Source organism: Lithobates pipiens, unplaced genomic scaffold (assembly GCF_037356315.1).
Source record: "Lithobates pipiens isolate NorthernLeopardFrog02 unplaced genomic scaffold, aLitPip1_a1.2 Scaffold_1, whole genome shotgun sequence".
Lineage (NCBI taxonomy): Eukaryota > Metazoa > Chordata > Amphibia > Anura > Ranidae > Lithobates > Lithobates pipiens.
This window is the reverse complement of record NW_027507685.1, coordinates 213252977-213272933: the sequence shown is the minus strand read 5'-3', so window position 1 is coordinate 213272933 and position 19957 is coordinate 213252977. Positions and strand designations below refer to the sequence as shown.

Genomic DNA, 19957 nt, shown 5'->3' with positions numbered 1-19957 from the left:
GTATATATAAATGCACTTTTTTATCTTTCAAAGGACTGTTTCCCCAGCGCTAAACCTTTCATCCAATTTCTAAATTGCTGCATTTGTAAATGTCCACCGCCAATATAAAAGAATAGTAAAAAAATAAAAGTCTTATGGATTTAACTAATCATTTTTATTGTTAATTCTCCTTTAAAGGGGTGTGGTAAGGGGCGTGTCCTATGCCTGCATACTTTTGCTAGTAGGTGTCCCTCATTCCCATCTCAGAAAGTTGGGAGGAATGGTTATATCAGTGTTTATTACTCTGGCAGTCATTTGAGTTCTCCTGGGTACCACAAGGATAAGATCTAGTTTGCCATGGATCCAAGGTGGATGAGAGGACTTTGTGATAGGGAGGGGCTCTATGGTGATGGGGGCTTCTGATCTATAGGGGGACTTTGATTTGCTGGAGGGACTCGGACATAAAGGGGGCCTCTGACGTGAAGAACTCTGATGTGAAGCTGAGGGCACTGACGTGACTTCTGACATGAAGGTTTCCCGTTGATATGTAATATTTAGAACAGTGATCTCCAAACTGCAGCCAGGGGCCAGATGCAGACTTTGCTTGCCTTTATCTGGTTCTTGGGGCACTATTCCTCCCACTGATACAAGACACTTTTCTGTCTACTGACACCAACAATAAGGCACCATTTCTGAAACTGACACCAACAATGGGGTACCATTCCTCCCAATGATACCAACAATAGCGCACTATTCTGCCTACTGCACCAACAACAAGGCACCATTTCTGAAGCTGAACCAACAATGGGGCACCATTCCTTCCAATGATACCAACAATAGGGCACTATTCCTCCCACTGATACAAGACAATATTCTGCCTACTGACACCAACAAGGCACCATTTCCTGAAACCAACAATGGAACACCATATCTGAAACTGACACCAACAATGGAGCACCATATCTGAAACTGACACCAACAATGGGGCATCATATCTGAAACTGACACCAACAATGAGACACCATTTCTGAAACTGACACCAACAATGGGGCACCATATCTGAAACTGACACCAACAATGGGGCCACCATATCTGAAACTGACACCAACAATGGGACACCATATCTGAAACTGACACCACAATGAGACACAATTTCTTAAACTGACACCAACAATGGGGCACCATATCTGAAACTGACACCAACAATGAGGCACCATTTCTGAAACTGAAACCATCAATGATGCACAATTTCTGAAACTGACACCAACAATGAGGCACAATTTTCTGGAAAACTGACACCAACAATGAGGCACCATTTCTGAAACTGAAACCAACACTAGGGCACCATATCTGAAACTGACACCAACAATGAGGCACAATTTCTGAAACTGACACCAACAATGAGGCACAATTTCTGAAACTGACACCAACAATGAGGCACCATTTCTGAAACTGACACCAACAATGGGCCACCATTCCTTCCAATGATACTAACAATAGGGCACTATTCTGCCTACTGACACCAACAATGAGGCACCATTTCTGAAACCAACACCAACAATGGGGCACCATTCCTCCCAATGATACCAATAATAGGTCACTATTCCTCCCTCTTATACCAAATGTGGTGATGTTTGGTTGCACTAATGCCAGGAAATTTGCTGCTCCCACTAGCTACAGCTCTACCCCCCTAAAGTCTGAAGGACAGTAAACTGTCCCTTTGTTTAGAAAGTTTGGGGGCTTTTTACATTTTTTACTGGGGTGCCTCATGATTTTGCATAGTTTTTAAAGGTGCCGCAACTGAAAAAAGGTTGGTCTATATGATCAATGCATGAATGTAGAATTGACTCAATTTTTTCAATTCCTTTTGTAAAACAAACAGCCTTAAAGTATTTTTTTTTCAAGATGATTGTATGGTCATTATTGTAAGGTGTATGTACTCATTACTATGAGGTGGCTGTGCAAATTTTCCCATGATCAGTTTTATTTTATTTGTTGTTAATAGTCAACAATATTTCCCTTTTATCCACATCCATGCCAGGCCTATTCTGGCACTCCTCTCCTACATGTAAAAATCTAATTTTTTTTGCTAGAAAATTACTCAGAACACCCAAAAAGTGTATATATATTTTTTTTGTTTAGCATCTCACACGGTATTTGTGCAACAATTTTTCAAACTTGTTTTTTTTGGAGATTTTAAAAATAACAAAACAGTTAAGTTAGCCCAATTTTTTTGTATAATGTGAAAGATGATGTTACGCTGAGTAAATAGATAGCCAACATGTCATGCTTTAAAATTGCACACACTCATGGAATGACGCCAAACCTCGATACATAAAAATCTCCATAGGTGACGCTTGAATTTTTTTTCAGAGGTTACATGTTTAGAGTTACAGAGGAGGTCTAGTGCTAGAATTGTTGCTCATGCTCAAACACACACGGCGATACCTCACATGTGGTTTCAATAGTGTTTAGATATGTGGGCGGGACTTAGGTTTGCGTGAGCTAATGGGGACAGAAGCGTTTTAAATTTTTTTATTTTTTTTACTTTATTTTTACAGCTTTCTTTTACTTTTTTTTTTTTTGATAATTTTTTTTTTCCTATTAGAAGGAATGTAAACATCCCTTGTAATAGGAATCATTCGTGTCAGGTCCTCCTTTATGGAGAGATGCGGGGTCAATAATGTCGGAGCATACACATGGTCGTATTTTCCAATGAAAAACTGTCATCTGTGTTTTGCGTGCCGAAATTCCGATCGTGTGTACGCGGCATAAGACCCCGCATCTCTCCTTCAGGCTGGGAAGCATGAGATGGGGAAAAAAAATCCACAATCTCATGCCTACCAGCTGCGATCTTGGCTTTGTTAACATTCGGGACCCGGGCCTTCCACAGTCATAGAGGTGACTGGTGAAATTAGGTCACCGGAAAATTCTATGGTCGTCATCCGGTGGCGGCCGATTCTTTCTCTGGGTCCCCGATGGCATGGGAGAGCCCGGAGAAGCACCGCATGGAGGTGGGAGGGGTGGGATGTCCCCTACTGTCGCCTGTAAGAACGATCAAGCATCGGAACCCCCGCTCTCATCATTCTTATGGTGCACAGAAACGCTGGCTGAAAACAAGGATATCTGAATGATGCCTGTAGCTGCTGGTGGACACCGCTCTGGTCCTGAGGAGCTGCGGGCAGGTGTTTTTAGGCAAGGCCGTGGCTTCAGCCTTATCTGCGGCTTCTGGCCTCGTGGACTAGGCCGAAGCTGCGACCTCGCCTAAAAACACCTGCCCGCAGCTCCTCAGGATCGGCGCTGACTCCACGCCAGTCCTGAGGAGCTGCGGGCAGGCGTTTTTTTTTCGGCGAGGCCGCGACTTCGGCCTAGTCCACGGCGCCTGGCCTCGCGGACTAGGCCGAACCCGCCTAAAAGCTCCTGCCTGCAGCTCCTCAGGACCGGCACTGACACCACGCTGGTCCTGAGGAGCTGTGGGCAGGAGTTACTAGGCAAGGCTGTGGCTTTGGCCTAGTCCGCGGCGTCTGGCCTTGCGGACTAGGCCGAAGCCGCGGGCTCACCTAAAGACTCCTGCCCGCAGCTCCTCAGGACCGGCACGGTGTCAGTACCGGTCCTGGTGAAAAAAACAAAAAATCGAAAAAGTCGATTTGCTGAAAATTTTAATCGATTTGACCTCTCAACTCGATTCAAGATTCAAATCGATTTTTTTTTCCCCCAGTCCTAATGGAAAGCAAATTTTCTAACCCCAGGGAAAACTTTTGGGATATACAGAGATTGGATAGAATCCAGGGAGAGCTAGGAGCCAACAGAGACACAAACAGCAATACCAATCCTCCACACTTTTCCTTTGCAAATTAATTTCAAGGTCTGAAGTTTTTTTTTTTTTTTACAAGAAGAGACGCAAATTTTGGGATTGATTTTAATTTTTTTTGTTTATGGTGTCCCTTTTGTGAAGTTATGCTTCTATTTCCTGCCCATATGTCACCATGACAGTAACATTTTAGAAACTAGTGAGCCTGAGATTCCTGGGAAAAGGTTGAGGGGCTTGTGGTGGTACGCACATGGGGGATAATCACGGCGTGCTTTGATGGTGATGTGACAAACCTGCATATTTTAATAACTGCCTGTTTATAACTCCAATAAATGGGCTATAAACAGGCAGTTATTGAAATATAAAAAGGTCAAATTAGTGCAGCGCAATAAATGAGTCCATAAACAAGTATGGGTGCAGTAGAAAGTTCTCAGCGATGAAAGGGCATGGGCACTTTGTGAGGAGAGCACAATTCTGATCCGCTGTATAGTCTACGTGACTGATCCTCCACCACCAAAATCTAACTCTCATGCCGCGTACACACGGTCGGAATTTCGGCCAGCAAAAGACAGATGAGAGCTTTTAATCGGAAATTGTGACCGTGTGTAGGCTCCATCGGAATTTTGCTGGCCAAATTTCCGCCAGCAAAAGATTGAGAGCAGGTTCTCAATTTTTCAGACGGAAAATCTGAAATTCTGATGGTGTGTATGCAATTCCGAAGCGCAAAAACTCACGCATGCTCAAATTCAACTACGAGACGGAAGCTATTGGCTACTAGGTATTGATCTTCCTTTTTCTAGTCCCGTCGCACGTGTTGTATGTCACTTGTACTGCTAAATTTGTATGGAATTTGTTAGTGATAAGAGGGAAGGCTTTAACCACTTCAGGACCCCCCACAGCCGTTATACGTCGGCTGTTCGAAGAGGAATATCATGGTTATGGCAGCAGAAGCCCCCTCCCGCTGCTCTTCGGTGCCCTCCGCAGCTTACCGGAGCCATCGCCCAGCAGCGGAGGCGATCGGATCCTTCTTGTGGCCTGATATGGAGACGAGTGAGGGGAAGATGGCCCCCACGCATCTCCATATCATTGCAAGGTGGAAACATCAAAACGTCACTTCCGTCCATAGCTCTTAAAGGGCCATTTTTTTTCTTCATTTTTTTAAATGACAAAATTATTATTATTATAATTTTTTTTTTTTTTTTTTTTTTATTATTGCATTTTGGTGTAAATATGAGATCTGAGGTCTTTTTGACCCCTGATCTCAGGTCCTGTCATGCTTTTTTTCTATTACAAGGGATGTTTACATTCCTTGTAATAGGAATAAAAGTGACACTTTTTTTTTTTTAAACAGTGCAAAAATAAATAAAAAGGTAAAATAAATAAGATTTTTTTTTTTTTTGCATTTTTAAACGTGCCCCGTCCCACTGAGCTCACGTGCAGATGCGAACACATACGTGAGTAGCGCCCGCATATGAAAACGGTGTTCACACACATGTGAGGTATCACCGCGATTGGTAGAGCGAGAGCAATAATTCTAGCCCCAGACCTCCTCTGTAACTCAAAACATGCAGCCTGTAGAATTTTTTTTACACATTGCCTATGGAGATTTTTAAGGGTAAAAGTTTGTCGCCATTCCAAGAGCAGGCGCAATTTTGAAGCGTGACATGTTGGATATCAATTTACTCGGCGTAACATAATCTTTCACAATATAAAAAAAAATGGGCTAACTTTTACTGTTTTATTTTTTTTTATTCAAAAAGTGTATTATTCCCAAATACGGTGTGACAGAAAGTATTGCAACGACCACCATTATATTCTCTAGGGCAGTGATGGCGAACCTTGGCACCCCAGATGTTTTGGAACTATATTTCCCATGATGCTCTGGCACTCTGCAGTGTACTGGAACATCATGGGAAATGTAGTTCCAAAACATCTGGGGTGCCAAGGTTCGCCATCACTGCTCTAGGGTGTTAGAAAAACAAATTGTATAATGTTTGGGGTTTCTAAGTAATTTTCTAGCAAAAAAAATGTTTTTTAACTTGTAAACAACAAATGTCAGAAATAGGCTCAGTCCTTAAATGGTTAAAAAAGATCCCCTGCAGCCAGCAACAATAAACCTCCAGATACAAAATCCCCCCCAGCAACAATAGATCCCCTTCAGCAGCCAGCAACAATAGACCACCCACCCCTCAACAATAGATTCCCTCAGCAGAAATACACCCCTACCAGCAACAACAGATCCTCATTATCCAGCAACAATAGACCCCCCTTCAGAAGCCAGAAGCAATAGACCCACCCAGCAACCATAGATTTCTCCACCAGCAACAAAGCAACCCCACAGCAACAATAGATCTCCCATCAGCAATGGGAGATCTATCTGCTGACCAGCGCTGACGGGGATCGGCGTAACTTCCGGGTAAGCGGAAGTGACGCCGATCCCCGTCAGCCTAAAGAAGAGACACACATGTCCCGAACGCGAGCTCCTCCCCGCTTACCCGGAAGTGACGCCGATCCCCGTCAGCGCTGGTGTCTAGTGCGCTCCACGTCCACCGGAAACATTGTATCCAGCGGTGTTTCCGGACCAGGGACCATCCACATCACCTATTCTTCTGCCGGATCTACAGCTGATGGCCTCTCCTCTCTGACGGCGACTAGCGGTTGCTGTGATTACTACATGCCCACCTATGTACTACTTTTGTGACTGTATTGATTTTAAAAAATGTTATTAAAATGTTATTAAAATTTATGTTTTTACTGCACTTAGAAAGCGCCGTTCCTCTCCTATTTGTATTTAGCAGGTCCAGCAGCCAGGATCAATAAACCCTCCAGCGTAGTACAAGCCCCCCTTGCCAGTACATACAGTACATTCCAGTGTTTGAGATGCCTAGAACTACATATCACAGCGTTCCCACTGAAGAAAAAAGTCTAAATGTAAGTTGAGCTTGAATTGGTAGAATTTATTAAATATATACTCTATACTGCATCAGTGTTAATTTTAGTCTTAGGACTAAAATGGCATTTTAGTTTTAGTCCCAATTTAGTCTTCTGCAATTGTTTTAGTTTTAGTCGTATTTAGTCGACTAAATCTCCAGTACATTTCAGTAATTGCAATTTAGTTGTAGTCATAGTCTTTTGACTAAAATGGCATTTCAGTTTTAGTCTTGTTTTAGTCTTTTGACTAAAATGGCATTTTAGTTTTAGTCTCATTTTAGTCATCTCAATCGTTTTAGTTTTAGTCGATTAAAATAGTATTCATTAATCGACTAAAATGTTTTAGTCGACTAAATTAACTGCTTAAGGACCGCCTCCTGCACATATATACGTCAGCAGAATGGCACGGCTGTGACGTCACATGCCAGGCCACGCCCCCTACAATAAAAAAAACACATGACGTCATACATAACACCTACACTGCCCCCTAGTGGTTAACTCCTTCACTGCCAGTGTCATTTACACAGGAATCAGTGCATTTAAATAGCACTGATTGCTGTATAAATGACAATGGTCCCAAAAATGTAAGATGTGTCCGCCATAATGTCGCAGTCACAATAAAAATCGCTGATCGCCGCCATTACTAGTAAAAAAAAATGTATAAAAATGCTATAAAACTATCCCCTATTTTGTAAACGCTATAACTTTTGCGCAAACCAATCAATAATCGCTAATTGCGAATTTTTTTATTTTATTTTACCAAAAATATGTAGAAGAATATGTATTGACCTAAGCTGAGGAAAAAAAATGTTTCTTTATATATTTTTTGGGGATATTTATTATAGCAAAAAGTAAAAAATACAGCATTTTTGTTTATAGCGCAAAAAATAAAAACCGCAGAGTGGATCGAATACCATCAAAAGAAAGCTCCATTTGTGGGAAAAAAAGGACACCAATTTTGTTTGGGAGCCACGTCACATGACTGCGCAATTGTCAGTTAAAGCGACGCAGTGCCGAATCGCAAAAAGGGGCTTGGTCTTTTGGCTGCAAATTGGTCCGAGGCTTAAGTGGTTAACACTGTACTGCATAATATCTCAGCACTATATAAATTTGGAAAACATGCTGATGCTGCAGTTTTCAAAACAGTGTATGTACAGTATATCCAACTTTTTTTTTTTTTTTTTAAGTTTAGGATAGAGTCATTGACACTGCCATTGATCTTAACATAAGATATGGCTAAATCAAGGGCAGATACAAAGAGAGCTGTCAGCATAGTCAATACACTACAAGCTGAGGCAGTATAAAACACGGAATGTACAGCTCAGCCTACAAAATGGACATTGTGGAATAGGGAATGTACAGCACAGGGTTTAGAATGGCAAGGCGTAGCATAGGGAATGTACAGAAAATTGTTTAGAAGGATGCAGGGTGGAATAGGGAATATACAGTGCAGAATACAGAATTAGATAGTATGGAAAGGGGAATGTATTGTATAGCCTACAGAATGGGGCATTGCAGAACAAGAAATGTACAGAACAAAGTGGTATGGAATGGAATATGGAACGTACAACATAGTGCACAGAACGAGGCAGTGTGCAACAGGGAATATACGGTATAGTGTACAGAAGGAAGTTACCACTTACCTACCGGCACTTACACTCCCTTCCTGCCCAAGAAATTTTTCAGCGCTATCGCACTTTGAATGACAATTGTGCGGTCATTCTTCACTGTACCCAAACAAATTTTATAATTTTTTTACTTTTTTTTTTCTCAGCAAATTGTGTAACTAATGCCCCATACACACTATCAGTTTTTCTGCTGAGTTTTTCCTTCAGATTTACCAAAACCATATAATATGAGGTCAAACCTTAGGAGTTTCAATTTGTATGCAATCAGTCAGACCCTTCTACTACATGGTTTTTGTAAACCTGAAGGAAAAACTCAGCAGAAAAACTGATAGTGTGTATGGGGCATCAGTCATTTTTCACCTTCACTGATGTGTGCTGATGAGGCGGCACTGATGGGCACAGACTGAACTGGTGGACATTGATGAGGTGGCACTTATGGGCACTGATGAGGAGACACTAATATGCCCCACTTATGGGCACTGATATGGGGCACTGTTGGGTGGCACTGATGGGCACCGATAGGCAGCATGGATAGGTGGTACTGATGGGCATGGATGGGCATTCATGGGCAGCACTGATAGGCGGCACTGATTACCAGCACTGACTGGAATTGCTAATGGTCACCAGTTGGTGGCACTTGTGGGCACTGATTGCTGGAATTGGTGGGCACTGTATGGTGACCCTGTTTTACTATACTGTAATCAGGACACTGATGATCAGTGCCCTGATTACATTCCTACATGTCCCCCTGCATGGAGATGCCGCTGATTGGCTCTCCTCGACACACACTCTGTCAGTGTCAGGTGACGAGCGCCAATTACCGGCACTTCCTTGTTTACATGTGACCGGCTGTGATTGACTACAGCCAATAAACATGGTTAAAGAGCCGCAGACACGGCTCTTTACAGAGATCGGGGTCGTGCCGTATCCTAGCAACACGCTGCGGCCACGATCACCACGCCACGATCACCACGCTGCGCAGCCATTCTGGGAACGCCATCATATGACGGCGTCCCAGAACAAGAGCCGCACCGCCCCGCCCCGCCATCATTTGACGGTGGGCGTGCGGCAACCAGGTAATGTGAAATAGGGAATGTACAACATACTGTACCGAATAAGGTGATGTGGAAGAGGGAACATACAATATAGTAGGGGTTCAATGGATCGGCACCGATCCGTGATCCAAACGGGTCATCCCGCTTGGATTGGCACACGGCGCGATCCGTGGAGTGCTCCGCTGTCGCAGCCTTAGGAAAGGCCGCTGCTTCGGCCTAGTTTCCGGAGCGGCGGCCATCTTGGTGCATCCGACAGCGTTTACAATGTGATCGCTCCTTCAAATGATGGAGAGATTACCTGTAAACAAACTGGCGTCATCATGGTGGTTCCTCTCTCCCCTCTCTGTACAAATCTGTACAGTGGAGGGGGGAAATTGTATGGCAGCAGCACTGTGGGCTGCATTTGTAGTGCCCACAGTGCTGCTTTGTGACAAGTCACAGCCATCCCTGCAATTCCCTGCAAATACCCTGCCTTACCCTGCCAATACTCTGCCAATACTCTGCAATACCCTGCCAATACCTTGCCAATACTTTACCTGCCAATACTCTGCAGTACTCTGCAATACCCTGCCAATACTTTACCTGTCAATACTCTGCCATCCCCTGTCAATACTCTGCAATACCCTGCCAATACTTACCCTGCCAATACTCTGCAATACCCTGCCAATACTCTGTAATACCCAGCCATACTCGGCGATACCCAGCCATACCCATCCATGCTCGGCCAATATTACATTGGGGGAGATGACGTAGATATTACAGTCGGGGAGATTGTGGATATTACAGTGGGGACTATATGGTGGTGGAATTTTCACAGGTTTTTGCAAATTCAATTATTATTTGCTGATCCGATCCATGACTCTGATCTGAGAAACGATCCGATCCCTGAGTTTTTTTGATCCGTTGCACCCCTACAATATATTGCACAGAATGAGGTTGCAGGGAATAGAGAACATACAACACAGTGTACAAAACGAGGCAACGTGGATTAGGGAACATATATATGTCAATATAAATACTTGTTTTGCAAAACAAACATCTTGGCACTTATGTGTTTTATTAATTATATGTATCAATAAAATGTATAACTTTTATTATAAGAATTGTGGCTATCTTTATAATCCCAGGGAAAACATTTTCCTTTGAGGGAACGTACAACATAGTGAATTAAATGTGGTGGTGTGGAATAGGCAACGTACAACATGAACAATAACACGCTGCTGCCATTCTGGAGGGGTCTGCTCCCCTTACTGGATCCTTGCTTGCCCCAGGTCCCATTGCAACCGCATGGGCTGCTATGGCATTTGTTCCACCACTGCATAGATTAAAGAAAAGTTAAAACTCCTGTCGGTTTATTTATTTATTTATTTTGCTGCCTTTGTACTCCCCTCATATACAGCTATCCCCAGAACAGATGTCCCAGTGAAAAATTTCCCATCACCTCTTGTTCTGATGGCAGCTATATCATTTTGGATTTTCCCCACTTTCTTTCTTGGTGAAAATGGTCACTAGTAGAAATAGAGGGGTGAATCTCCCCAATGAGAACACACACAGCAAAAAAATAATAAAAAAAGGACAGAGGGTCTAACCCAGGGATCCTCAAACTACGGCCCTCCAGCTGTTGCGGTAACTACACATCCCATGAGGCATTGTAAAACTCTAACATTCACAGACATGACTAGGCATAATGGGAATTGTAGTTCCTGAACAACTGGAGGGCCATAGTTTGAAGGCTGCTGGTCTAACCTTTCCCTGTATGTGCACACAAATGTAAAAAAAAGTTGTCTGGGGATACACTTTAATAACTATTCAAAACAAGTAGACATTCAATTGATACAGAACTTTATTTAATAAGGAGCAGAATACAAAATTGACATTCCCAAATAATCCTTCAAATTAATTTTTTTTTTTTTAATTCATCTACAGATATCCAAAAAGTACGGTCCTGTCTGCACTGTTTACTTTGGTTCAAGGCCTACTATTGTTGTTTCCGGCTATCAAGCCTTAAAGGAAGTGTTCATGGATTCTGGTGATACTTTTCTGAATCGAGGAGCGATACCCACTTTTGACCGTCTCTTCAAGTTTGAAGGTGAGAAGCAATACTTTTACCTAGAAGATACCTTCTGATTAAATGTGAATGTTTTGCATTGAATCTTTCTTAGTTTATTTTAAAAGTCTGTATGTATAAATTCCTGATGGAGCAAAAATTAGGTTTGCCCTCCTTATTTCTCCAAAACACGTCAGCCCACGTTCACATCAGCACGATCAATGGCACCATATCAATCCGAGCAACGCCAACTTTGCAGCACCTCACCAATTTCCAAAAGTTGTTCCTGCACTACTTTTGGCCACTTCGAGGGCGACTTCAATAGACATCTGTGCATGAACCCACACAAATGTCTTTCAAGTGCCCCCCCCAAAGTTGGACTGAAATGCTACTTTGAAATCGTGCCAGTTCAGAGGAAGGCACACGATTTCAAAGCCATGTTCAGTGTGAACAAGGGTTCAAAGACAAAAACATTTAGATTTAAATTTAAACAAACTAGACCGGTGTTTCTCAACTCTAGTCCTCAAGTTGCCCAAACAGGTCATGTTTTTAGGATTTCCCTCAGATGAAATGGCTGTGATATTTACTAAGGCAGTGAAACTGATCAAATCACCTGTAAAAAATAATGGGGAGCCTGAAAACATGACCTGCTGGGGCGCCTTGAGGACTGGAGTTGAGAAACACTGAACTAGACTGAAAAACTCTTGAAAAAAGACATTCTAGTTTACGGCCCAATTGTCAGCAATCAGACCCAAGTTGTATAGAAAGCAGCCAACTCTGGATAACCTATGAAGGAGGTTGTGAAACTTCTAGCATTATCATAAATAGTACTTAGCACAATCTGGAAAACCTCTTAATGGAATTTGCCCTGTCGTAAATAGTCTGAAGGACTGGGGTTAGTGATCTATCTATGTTACTGGCAAACAGAGAAACCACCCAGAGTTAATTTTAGGATTAAGTTCACCTGATGGTGGCACTGTGGTGCTCTGGGCTGATTGCTGAAGTTCCAGTGTCCACCAGCAGGTGTCTTTCAGAAGCCAGCAGGCTTTAATGATCCGTTCCACCTGTGTTCAGCTGCCAGGTGGCAATTTAAGGCTGTTCCTCACTTTCCTCAGGGTGTCGCTATTTTGATTGCCTCCTTGTTGCCAGAGCCTTGTTCCTGTTATCCAGATCCGGATCCTGACCCTGATCCATCCCGCACCCTGTACCCTGCTGCTTTGCTCCCGCTCTCTGCCCTAGTACCCAGTCCTGCCCCCCCCCCCCCCCACCTTTCCCTGTATTCCCTGTTACCCTTGTCCTTATATTGTATTTATTTGTATATAGTCAGTTCTTAGGTTCATTAGCTATTTTGTCATTGGGGTTTGTCCTTATGTACTGTTTGCTGGGGTTGTTCGTGTTTCTTATGCTCATTGTTTTCTGTGTATGCTTGTTTGTGTGTTTTTACTTTGAATAAATCTCACCTAAAAATTAAATATCTACATAGTTTGGTCTTTGTTTCCGTGTGTAGCTGAACAGTATGCATCTGGTCTCCTAGATGCTGCCAAATACTGATAGTTACGTTTTTATACAATATCTATAATTTTTTCTATAATAACATTGCATTTATAACACGTTTTGTAAATGTATAAGAAAATAAAGTTCAGGTCGACACCAAAGACAAGCTGATGGCAGGGCCATCTTTAATATTGATTGGGCCCTGGGCAAAAATTTTCTTAGGGCCCCCTCCCCCCATGCAATTTCGCTCTCCACCTTCTCTGAGACATACAATAAATAGCAGCTAGACTTAAAATCAGTTTACTGTATCAGATCAGGCAGCGATTGCGATTGGTTTCCAGAGGTTACAGCATATCATTACTGCTTACTGACTGGTTGCTAGAGGTTACAGCACTCCTTAAGGCTCACTGATTAGTTGCTAGAGGTTACAGCACATGATTTCTGCTTGTTGATTGGCTGCTAGAGATTGCTGTACAGTAATACTGCTCACTGGTTGCTGTAGGTTACAGCACATCATCTCCTCACTGCAGGGGGCATGATATACATATGAATGCTGCCTTATTTACATATCAATGCTGTTGGCCTCAGCTATTTACATATGCATATCACTAATATTTACATATGAATGCTGGTTATTTACATGTAAACACAGGGTCTGCAGGTGAGTCGTCTGTACACATCAATAGGGCAGAGCTGGGCAGCATTAGTAGCAGCACTTTACACTGAGATATCGGGACACAGCACAGGACTAAAACCTCAAGGGACAAGGGAATGTAAACTGGGATAGTTGGCAAGTATGAGGCAGCTGCTTTGGGCCCCACAAAAATGACAGGGCCCAGGGCAGCTGCCCCTTTTGCCCTGCCTTAATGACGGCCCTGGCTGATGGGATACATTACCCCTAATAAGGAAGACCAGTATAGGACTCATATCAAGTCTGACAAATCATAATTTCATTCTGTGCAATAAAATTTTGAATGTTAAACTGTAAAATATTGTCATGTGAAAATACTGAGATAGTTACACTAAAAGATTGGCATTAACCAATTAATGTCTGATTTTTGAAGCTCAAATCGGTACCTTGTTTTGAATGGAAATTTGACGCTGTTGTCACTTTGAGTGTCTGATGATGAATTTCACCACAAATCACTATCACTGAATTCACTCAAGTGATTCTAATTCTCTATCGCTGTTTTCTAGCTGGTCTAAAACCATTTTTGACGTAGAGGGACGCTTTTTGGATGCCATGGACATTCTGAAGTTTCCAGGCAGAAAGAACAGTATACATCAGGCATTTGCAATTAGCGGACCTCCAGCTGTTGCAGAACTTCAATTCCCATGAGGCATAGCAAGACTCTGAGGCCGCGTACACACGCGGGGACTGTTCGCTCAACTTTGTCCGCTGAACAGTGTTTCAGCGGACAGTCCGCTCGTGTGTGGGCTTTCAGCGAACAGTTTCAGCGAACAGTCTGCTGAACAAGGTTTTTCGGAATTTCCGAAAAACTGTCCGCTGAAACCTTGTTTCAGCGAACAGTCCCCTCGTGTGTAGGCTTGTTCGTCAAACTAAGTTCCGCGCATGCTCAGAAAGGATTTATACGCCGAAGGTTGCATTGCAGTGTATAGGACGTCGTTTTCTAGTCCCGTCGTACGTGCCGTTCACGTCATCGCGCACGGTTTCAGCAAACTGTTCGTACGTCGTGTGTGGCCATGTCCGTCCATGCTAATTTTGAGCGGACTGTCCGCTGAAACTGTTTGACGAACAAAGTTGAGCGAACAGTCCCCGCGTGTGTACGCGGCCTGAGAGCCACAAGCATGACACCCAGAGGCAGAGGCATGATGGGATTTGTAGTTTTTCAACAGCTGGAGGCCCACTAATTGCATATCCCTGGTATATATAATATAAAAGTGCATGCAGGGTACTGGACAAAACACTAGGGACATGATTTGATACAGTAATGTAATTACCGAGTACTGTATGTGTTATGTATTTTCCACTTTTTTTAATTTTGTCGCCGGGCTCTGCCCCATGCTCTCAGGGAATGGAGAACACAGCCTGTGGACACAGCCGGAGGACATCGCAGGATCCTGGGGACAAGGTAAGTAACTTTACCAGGATACTGCGATGTAATCCCGTGGCTCTGGGGTTACCGCTTTTGGTAAGGAAAAGTCACTCCGAGCCACACTCGGGAATACCGTCAGGGAGGTTAAGGGAGTGTCTGCTAAAGTATAAAAAAACACTTCAGCGCACCTACATCATAACCTCAGCTCTTTTGATTGGGTGGGGATTGGCATAGCAAGCCCCTCTGGAGGCCAACAAAAAGCTGATGCTGTTGGAAGCTGCAACTCTTGATTTATATTGGAACTATGCAGGAATTTAAAAATCTTTGCATGAGGACAATTTTTTAATTTTTTACACACATTACATCTCTCATACTGGTTACTGGAAGTTCAACATGGCACCTCATGGCAAAGAACTCTCTGAGGATCTGAAAAAATAAAGATGGCTTAGGCTATAAGAAGATTGCCGAGACCCTGAATTTGAGCTTCAGCATGGTGGCCAAGAACATACAGCGGTTTAACAGGACAGGTTCCACTCAGAACAGGCCTCACCATGGTCGACCAAAGAAGCTGAGTGCACATGCTCAGCATCATTATCCAGAGGTTGTCTTTGGGAAACAGAGGTATGAGTGCTGCCAACATTGGTGCAGAGGTTGAATAGGTGGGGGGTCAGACTGTCAGTGCTCTAGACCATTGTTTCTCAACTCCAGTCCTCAAAGTGCCCCAACAGGTCATGTTTTCAGGCTTTCCATTATTTTGTACAGGTGATTTGATCACTTTCAGTGCCTTAATAATTACCACAGGCGTTTCATCTGAGGGAAATCCTGAAAACATTACCTGTTGGTGTGCCTTGAGGACTGGAGTTAAGAAACACTGCTCTAGACCATACGCTGAACACTGCATCAAATTGGTCTGCTCGGAAGGAAGCCACTTCTAAAGATGTTGCACAAACAATTTTCTGAAGACAAGCAGACTAAGGACATGGATTAATGGAACCATGTCCTGTGGTCTGATAAAACCAAGATAAACTTATTTGGTTCAGATGGTGTCAAGTGTGTGTGGTGGCAACCAGTTGAGTACAAAGACAAGTGTGTCTTTCCTACAGTGAAGCATGGTGGTGGGAGTGTCATGGTCTGGGACTGCATGAGTGCTGCCTTCACTGGGGAGCTACAGTTCATTGAGGGAACCATGAATGCCAACATGTACTGTGGCATACTGAAGCAGAGCATGATCCCCTCCCTTCGGAGACTGGGCCACAGGGCTGTATTCCAACATAACAACCCCAAACACACCTCCAAGATGACCAGTGCCTTGCTAAAGAAGCTGAGGGTAAAGGTGATGGACTGGCCAAGCAAGTTTCCAGACCTAAACCCTATTGAGCATCTGTGGGGAATCCTCAAACGGAAGGTTTAGGAGCGCAAGGTCTCTGACATCCACCAACTCCATGATGTCGTCATGGATGAGTGGAAGTAGGACTCCAGTGGCAACCTGTAAAGATCTGGTGAACTCCATGCCCAAAAGGATTAAGGTAGTGCTGGAAAATAATGGCGGCCACACAAAATATTGACACTTTGGGCCCAATTTGGACATTTTCACTTGTAGTCACTTTTGCTGTCAGTGGTTTAGAAATGAATGGCTGTGTGTTGAGTTATTTTGAGGGGACAGCAAATTGACACTGTTATACAAGCTGTACACTCACTACTTTACATTGTAGCAAAGTGTCATTTCTTCAGTGTTGTCACATGAAAAGATATAATAAAATATTTACAAAAATGTTAGGGGTGTACTCACTTTTGTGAGATGCTGTATATCTTCTGGAAGTAGACGCTCTGTAGAATAAATTTGTAGCAGTTGCACTTTTTTATGTCACATTATTATATAGGTGGGTAATAAGTGTACCAATGTGTAAGCACAACATCCCAAATTGCAGAAACTGTTTTCTTCAGATTGTAAGAAAATACAGGATTTTAAAAGTGCATATAAGCTAATCAGTCCTTGAAAGGATAAAAACATAAACATTTTATTAATATATAAACCTAAAATAATAAAAATATTGTTCATATCACATGTTCTCTTTAGTCATTATTTCATAACAACGATGTAGCTCCCAACATGTTTTGCCAAGATAGGTTTCTTCAGAAGAATGTAGATTTCGGACTGTATGAGGATATATACAGTACAAATTAATAATAAAACAGTCAAAATAACTTTAAAATAACACATCAAAATAACTTTATACCAGTAAACATTACTGGTTAGGACTGCTTAACACTACTCATGATTATTAACAACATTGAACACATGGTTGTATTGTTCCAGTGTCTGAAATAAGTCCTTTTTAAATGGTTGAATAAGCCTTGACCAACAATGTAACAATGTTTACAGGTATAATTTTATTTTGATGTCTGTTACTGTTTTATTAATTATTGATTTGTATATATATTCATACAGTTAGCAGTATTTACCCTGAAGAAGTCTATCTTGGCGAAACGATGACTAAAGAGACTATGTGATATTACCAATGTTTTTAATAATATTTTAAAGTTTGATATATCCAGAAAATTGTAATGTTTTTATGTTTAAAAAAAAAAAGTCTTGGACTGATTGTCTCATATTTTCTTACAATCTAAAGAAAAAAATTGCACAGCTGTTTATCAAAATGCATATTTTTAGAAAAAATACAATAAAATGAATTTGAGTGCAGGCAAAAGCAAATTAATATTTTATCAAAAAGTGGGTATTATAAGATGGAGTTAATGTAAAATAAATAGATACCAAACATGTTAAGGCCTAAAATTGCATGCACCAACTAAATAGCAATAAAAACGACAATACCTAAAATGTACTTTTACAGAAGCTTTTACAAGTTATCAGTTCAGAGTTAACCATGAATTATGGCCCTAGTTTTCTTATTTCAACTCGGACAGTCACAGCGATTTCTCACATGTGGTGCAGTTACTGATGACATACACGTGTGGGACCTAGGCACCAGTTTGCAGTCACATGTATGTGTGGGAGAGACAGGGGTGCTTTTAATCTTTTTAATTATTTTTGTTTATTTTATAATTTCTTTACTTTTTTTTTTTTTTTTTTTTTTACATGTTTTCATTTACCTTTATTGCTATCACAAGAGGGCTAACAAGCCTCTTATGTGATAGCATTGGACAGGTGACAGGAATCCTTCATGGAGACATTAGGGTTTTATTAGGGCATTATGGAGACATTAGGGCCCCAGTTTCTCCCCTTATACTGGCTCCAGCCGCTAAGGAATTAAAGCCATGAACCTGGATGTGTCATAATTCACGTTGCTTCCGAGTTCATTGATGTTCGTTAATTGCTGTCATTTTTGCCTGGATCTCCTCCCTGTTTTTATGAAGATGTGTATGGTGCTTTGCAGCTGGAAGTCTGCTTCTGTCTAGACCAGTGATGGCAAACCCAAATGTTTTTGGAACTACATTTCCCATGATGCTAAACTGGGGAGTGCCTTAGCATCATGGGAAATGTAGTTTCAAAACATCTGGGGTGCCAAGGTTCGCCATCACTGGTCTAGATAGAGGAACTGTGGGGTCACCATGTACATGTAATTCAATTTTTATTGTTCTGTCTTTATATGATGCTTCCTTTCATAAATACATGGGTTTTGAAAAGCTGTTTAGAATAAATTTAACAGCAGCCTAGAGTGGAGCTTTAAAGCCCAGCATCAACATGACAGTCAGGAAACTGGTATTTTCAGAAGAAGTGCAGAAGTTAATATATTCCTTTTTATAATAGGACCATTTTTACTGATGATGCTCCTAACACACATTTTTATTCGTATTATGCCATTGTTGTTTAGGCTTATCATTCACTAATGGAGATGAATGGAGACAGCTGAGACAGTTTTCCCTCCATACTCTTAAAGATTTTGGAATGGGCAAGAAAAGTTTAGAAGACCCCATTCTGGAGGAAGCACATCATATTGCGGAACACTTCAGAAATTTAAATGGTAAGCATAAAATACCCTTCCTGCCCCCTTCACTTTTTCATTGTTCTGTATCCAGATATGACAACAACAGTGTTTTATCAAAATGTTTTATAAATGGCATAGAGCAGGGGTGTCAACCTCAATTTCATTGCTATCTGCATCAGCTTTATGTTTGCCCTCAAAGGGTCGGTTGTATCTGCAAGACTAGATATCCAGAGTACCTCACCTCCCCCCCCTTACATCAAATTTCAGGAGTCCCCAACCATCGGAAGCCAAGACTCCCCCACACTCCCTTACATCACAGTGCACACCCCTTACCTTGTGCTGCTGCTGGGAAGAAGCTGAGAGAGAAGCAAGGAAGCAGAAAGTGCAGGATCTAGAGGAGGAACTAGGTGAGGGCTGGAATCAGATGAATGCTGAGACCAGGGGAGGTGGAGATGAGAGGGTGCTGCAGCTGGCCATAGGCGCAGGATCTATAGGAGAAGTTCTGTCCTCCTCTCTGCTGCTGACTACTGAGACGAGGTGGAAGCAGAGATGAGCCTTTCCACAGCTGCCAAGTTAGGGCAACGTGACATATTCTCTGAAAAGCTCACCCACTAACCTACTATTATATACTTACCTTTGAACTGATCATCCATTATAAGTACATAGTGGTTCCAGGTATGGAAAAGCATGTGACCTTTTTACCTTTCTCCCAGAATGAACAGGCAATTGCAAGGCATGAACATTGTCTGTAATCTCAGGCACTGGTCAACGCATTGCTTACACATTGCCAGCGCTCCTGCCCAGGACCACACGCACCATTGGTTTTCTATCTGGGTTATTTGCAATGACCCATTCAAGGCATTGTTTGTCTGATCTTATGGCCAAACACTGGACAGCTTATCCTACTGGCTAATCGTACAGCTACAATTGCCAGCCCTGTTGGTGGCGATAGATTACCCTCTACCCAGAGTGCATGCACACAAAATAAATCCCGGTTTGCATGGCTAT

At 42.3% G+C, this 19957-nt stretch overlaps 1 protein-coding gene across 1 annotated transcript in view; it reads left to right on the top strand.

The window, feature by feature from the left end:
• Nucleotides 1–6583: 6583 nt before the first annotated feature.
• LOC143982872 (cytochrome P450 2C44-like) overlaps nt 6584–19957 on the top strand; it is a 34638-nt gene continuing 21264 nt past the window's right edge. The window contains exons 1-3 of the mRNA XM_077481947.1: nt 6584–6721; nt 11331–11493; nt 18836–18985. Coding sequence (XP_077338073.1) covers nt 6671–6721; nt 11331–11493; nt 18836–18985 — 364 coding nt within the window. The 5' untranslated portion in view covers nt 6584–6670. The remainder of the gene's footprint in view (nt 6722–11330; nt 11494–18835; nt 18986–19957) is intronic.